The 6,037-nt window shown below is 39.6% G+C and overlaps 1 protein-coding gene across 1 annotated transcript in view; it reads right to left on the bottom strand.

The window, feature by feature from the left end:
- Positions 1–6,037, bottom strand: part of ESR1 (estrogen receptor 1) — a 196,138-nt gene that overhangs the window by 171,502 nt on the left and 18,599 nt on the right. The window contains 1 exon segment of the mRNA XM_006779331.2: positions 4,746–4,936. Coding sequence (XP_006779394.1) covers positions 4,746–4,936 — 191 coding nt within the window.

Raw genomic sequence — 6,037 nt, 5'->3', positions numbered from 1 at the left:
GGGGGTGGGGGGTGGAGGGGGAAGGAGGAATAAGCAGGAGTAAGACCATGTGTAGTATTTTAAACCATAGAAAACAATCTGGACTTTAAGTACAGTGAGAGTTTTAACTGCAGGACCTTATGACTTGAATAACATATCTCAAAGATCTCCCCCACCATTGCATGGAGACCTGACTAGGGGGCACGTGTGGAATGCGGAGACCAAAGATTTCTTTTTTGTGTGTGCATATATTGCCAGGCTCTCAGTTTTGAGCCATAGCTCTGAAAGGACTTCTGAGATCAAGTAGTTCTGTAACGACAGAGCAGCCTCCACTTCTCCCCATCCTCTGGCCTCTTCCATTCATGGGCGTGCATGTCAATCCAGAAGGTGACTAGAAATGGAAAACTAAACGTAAAACCTAATCCATCATGGCTGAGCAAGGGTGAGTCCTTAAGCATAAAGGAGCTAAATTCTCTTTTTAATAAAGCTCTGCAAAGTGAATGAAGCTAGCTGAACGGCCTAAATTTCTTCAGAAATAAGTCTCTGCTTACTCTGGGCAGCTGTTAAAGGAGCTATCCAGGGTGCTGGACTGTCTCCTTCGAAGGCCCAGTGGATCCGGCTGACATTTATCTTTGTTGGATTTAAGGTCCCTACTACCTTGAACCATAACCAGACCCCACCCTGAAACCATGTCCTCCTGGACTTAGCTAACCTTTAAGCCAACAACTGTCTTGATCATGTCTGTTTGATCTAAGCATCTTCTATAGACATCTTAGAGAGAGATTATATGAAGTGGCAGCATGGTGAGGGGGATATATATATATAGGTTTGAGCCTGCACTGTGCCTCATGAACATTTGAAATAATATACGATAAGCAGTGTGCTCAGTGGAGTCATTTTTCTTGGAATAATACTCAAAGTTGTACCTGGCCACTGAACCAAATCTGCTTATGTAACTCTTCCAAGAGTCTCTGCCCACAACACATCTTAACAGACACAGCTTCTCCACCTGCAATGATTAATACGTTCATAGACTATCCAATTTCACCCCCTCCCTTAAGCAGTATCCTTGACATTTAAAAGGGGGAAAAAGCATGTTCCACTGGAGGCCATGACTTAATTTCTTGCGTAATCAAGTTTCTACACCAGGTAGTGGATGAAAATTTGTATGCTTTCAAGTCAAACACTTTACCTCTTCAGCTGAAGCACTTAGAGCACTAGAGTAATCTGATGAATACTCACTTCTAAGATCTTTTCTTAAGTAACGAGAAAAACAGGGAGAGCTACGCATCTTCAGAGCTCCCTACCTGCATGCCAGACCCTTCACTGTCCTCGACTAAGCTTGAGGGGCAATGTAATTTATAAAGAGCCAGGGAAGTTCAGAAAAACTTTTTAGTTGCAAGTTTTCAAGGCTATGATGAGAAAATGGGACTAAAACCCATCAAACTCGCTCTGGTATGTCCCTCTTATATGCGCAAGGAAATAAAACATGTGGACAAATCATTTAAGTAAAAAGGAAATAAATTACTTTGTTTTCACATAGTGTAAGAATAAACACATGGCCCAGAAATGTCTTTGTTTAATCTAATGGTAAAAATCTTTTTGTTAATTTTTATTCACAGAACTCCCCAAACTCTATCTTACCTCCTGGACTTCGTTCCTCTGCTCATTCCTGTGACTGAACACTCATCCCCTCCTTCACTTCCCTCACTTGGCTCATCCTTCAGGCCTCGTTTTAAATCAGGAAACCTTCTCCGAGCCTGACTCCACCCCCACGAGGACCGAGTGAAGTTTGGACTCCTGGGAGACCCTGCACTCACCCTCACCCTGGCACTTGTCACACTGCAAGCTAATTGCCAGTTTATTTTTAAGCTCTGTGAGGGTAAGGACCATGTCTGCCCTATAGTTGTCTCTACAACACCTTGCACAGTGCTTTGCCTAATAGCGGCAACTGATGAACAATTAAATGAGTGAGTGAACATCATCTTTTAAGGTCCCTCCCTATCTCTAAAAGCTAAAATCTCTGCCTTGTTTCTAGGCTTCTTCCAGAACTTTGGACTCAATATTCATCTCATTGAAAACAACTTAAAACTCATTTAAATGTGAGTTAATGCCATACCAATAAAATAGCTATTTTCATAAGCTATTACTTCCTTCATTGATTTTTTTAAGTTATTTTTCCTGTGTTTTCTGTTCTCATGTCTTACTTCTTGGAGACAATATTAATTTTGATGTGATGTTACATAGTTCATTTCTAAATGATGAATAATTATGACAAAAATAATCTGTAAGAATATTGGTACTGTTACTTGGAGGAGGGTCATTTCTACTTTCAATTTCGGTAATGTTACATATATATAACTGACAATATTTTCTTTTCTTATATTCACCTATTGTTTTCCTTATCTTTATAATACAGTAGCACTTTATCTATACTGAGATATTCTCTAGTTACCTCATGAGGACAAGTACCTTTGCCTTCCTAGTAAATTTCCCAAATAAATTCTAAATGTTGTGGCATTATAGATTGTGTGTTACACATATTTTTATTTCACTCAGAACATCTAGCACAAATGCAGAGTAAGTTTTCAGTAAACATGAATAATCAACATTAGACTTAGAAACCATCTATTCCCTTTCCATTCATTAAATCAAGTGTCAGTAAGTTGTGGCCCACAGGCTATGTCTGATCAGTTACTGACTTTGTATATAAAGTTTTATTGCCACACACCATTTGCTTACATATTGTCTATGGCTTCTTGCAGGCCACAGTGCCAGAATTGAGTAGCTGCAACAGAGACTGTACGGCTTGCAAGGCCTAAAACACTTACATCCAGTCCTTTAACAGAAAAACTTTGCTGACTGATGTGCTAAACCATTTTTCCTGCAGAGGGAACTCAGCCTCAGATAAATGATTTGTCCAATTTTATAGTTGAACCTACCCACCAACCCTACTTCTGTCAAATGATTTTTCACTACCAGATTAAATACTTGGAGAAAATAATGGTACTTTAGATTATATTAAATCAAATGAACAGTAAAACATCACTGGCAAAAGACTTTAAAGGGCTTATACTAACCTAAACCAAAATATAAATGTATTTTTTCTAAATCAAGATAGGATCAGCTAAATAATACGCTGTTAATTACACATATGTATACTTTATATACATGTTTTTGTATATACAAATATACATGCATACATATGTATTTCTAAATATATGTATAGATATTTATGTATGTATATATACTTGTTTATATATGTAAAACAAAAATTACTATCGGAAAATATCAGTAATTTTATTAAAATCCAATGAAAAAGCCCAAGTCTTACAGTATTTTCTAAGATATTGCAAGTAATAATTGTAAAAAAAAAAAAAAAGGTTTTAAAAAGGACCAGGCTGACCTCACATACTACTGTATGAGATATGAACAGCTTAAAAAAAAAAAAAAAAAGTCCATCCTACTAGCAACGGGAGGATAAATAGTGTCTCTGATCCCCCAGCTTTCATCCATATCAGGGCAGTGGAGTAACTACAGCAGATGAGAAACTCCATCGGAAATATCCCTAGTATTTATATACTAAACTTGCTTACGCTGGAAAGGTAAAGGAGGCAGAACAGAGAAAAATTTTCCACTGTTGAGACAAAAAGCGATGCAGTTAGCCTACACTATCAGAGCTCTGTTCCTGGTAAACAAAGGGCCTTTAGCATGGATATTTTATGTAGTTAAGGTGATTGTGGCTTCCCCTGGGTATCCTCTAAATGCAACAGAAACACTCCTGGAGTAGAGATAAAATGCAGCGGGCAGCACATCGGAGAAGCTGTATTTGGTAAACTACACACAAGAAAAGGACCAAGGCACACAGGCAAAGGGAATGGTACAGGTGGATACTTAATAACTGTTGGGTACAGCACAGATAGGTACTTGACCCTATGGCAAGTCACCAGTTATTGGGTCTTCTCGTTGTTGTTGTTTTTTAATATATTTTATTGATTTTTTAGAGAGGAAGGGAGAGGGATAGAGAGTTAGAAACATCGATGAGAGAGAAACATCGATCAGCTGCCTCCTGCACACCTCCTACTGGGGATGTGCCTGCAAACCAAGGTACATGCCCTTGACTGGATTCGACCCTGGGACCTTTCAGTCCGCAGGCCAACGCTCTATCCACTGAGTCAAACCGATTGGGGGAGGGGGGGTCTTCTCGTTTTAGCAAAAGGTCATGTCATCTATTGAGATAACAAAGATGGAATAAGAGCCTTATAAGGCTTATATTAACCAAAACCAAAATATAAATATAATTTTTCTAAGTTAAGTTAGTATCAGCTAAATAACATGTTGTTATATTAGCATTGGTCTGGAGCAAAGTTCAGAACAGACTACTCATCTGGACCAAGCCCAAGTGGAGAGGTATCTATGGATAGCCGATTAATATCACACTGTATCCTATAAGCCTAGTTGCCAGCAACACATAGACCTCCACCAGCCATCCCCCAAGCAGGGCACAGACACTCTGAGCCCGTTACTGAAACCCTCTCCCTATAGAGTTGGTCAAGACTGTCTGGATCTTGCCAAATGGAAGAAGCATAAGAACGCGATCGCAGCTGCCCTGAGCTCTTGTCTCTTCTCCATGTTTCTAACAAAGATTTAAGTGGATCTGCTGGGTTTTAGGGTTTTGTGCAAGTGGCTGGTCATATGCCTTCCTTCCTCTGTTGCTTCCCATTTGGGATTCAAAATGGAATTTGCTGTTTTCAACACACTCTTACCTTGAATACTTCTCTTGAAGAAGGCCTTACAGCCCTCGCAGGACCAGACTCCGTAATGGTAGCCCGAGGCATAGTCATTGCACACTGCACAGTAGCGCGTCTCCTTGGCCGACTCCACAGCCATGCTGCCCTTGTCACCGCTGCTGGCCAACCTCTCTCTGCCACCCTGGCGCCGATTATCTGAATTTGGCCTGAGAGAGAGAGAGAGAGAGAGAGAGAGAGAGAGAGAGAGAGAGAGAAACAAAAACCAGTGAATCCATTAACATTAGAAAAGCAAAACATGTACTCTCTCCTCTAAAGTATGAGAGGCTGGGGCGACGCAGTGGATCCACTTTATTCTGACATTTTGAAATAATGAATCATAATGTAAGCTAATCTTTCTTATCTCTTGCCGTCTGCCGCAGCAAAAGGTGTTTGCCTATTATATTAACCTTGAGGGGAAATTGTCTATTGCAAACTTGTTTAAAAAAACGAGCTGCCTACACCAGAATATATTATCCAGAAAATGACAAAATGAAATTAGCTGGTTTCTAATAGACTTATTCATTTGGGTGTTTTTTTCCCCAGGGATTCACAATGAACTCAGCACCATTAGAGACCAAAGCTTATTCCAATTCCAGATCACACGAAGGGTCTTTAGGAAATAGAGACAAAGCATCAAACAACTGGGACATCTGCAACTCCAATGAACTGATGCAAACATAGCACATGTGTAGAAAGATAAAGCAGATTTTATGCCATTGTTACCATGTAACCCTAGATATCGGTTTGTATAACTTGACTATTGTTGAGGATACTAGCGACTATTCAATACTCCTCTGTAAGAACATGCAGAATGAAGAAAGCAGAGCATGGATGGTTGCATCAATCCTCAGAGGTTTTGTGAAGAAAGCATATCCCAGAAAGAAAAGTGAGAACCAAGGAAATTGAGGAGTAAAAAGTTTTAAGGAAGTAGAAAACTTAAGGAGAGAGTGATCAATAGTGCCAAATGGGGCAGAAAATCCAATAAAATGAGGATTGATAGAGGGAAGTTGGATTTGACAAAGAGGACACTTAGCAAGGAGTTTTGGTAGATAGTGTGAGCACAAGCGAAAATCCAGTGGGTAGAAAAGTGGATGGAATATAAGAAAATGAAAAGGCAGATGAGTGGATTAGAAAACTGTGGTACATCTACACAATGGAATACTATGCTGCGGTAAAAAAAAAAAGGAACTCTTGCCTTTTGCAACAGCATGGATGGAACTGGAGAGCATTATGCTAAGTGAAATAAGCCAGTCAGAGAAAGATAAATA

This window comes from Myotis davidii, unplaced genomic scaffold, assembly GCF_000327345.1.
Source record: "Myotis davidii unplaced genomic scaffold, ASM32734v1 scaffold1323, whole genome shotgun sequence".
Lineage (NCBI taxonomy): Eukaryota > Metazoa > Chordata > Mammalia > Chiroptera > Vespertilionidae > Myotis > Myotis davidii.
Note: the sequence above shows the minus strand (reverse complement) of the source record. Positions and strands in the feature narration are given on the sequence as shown.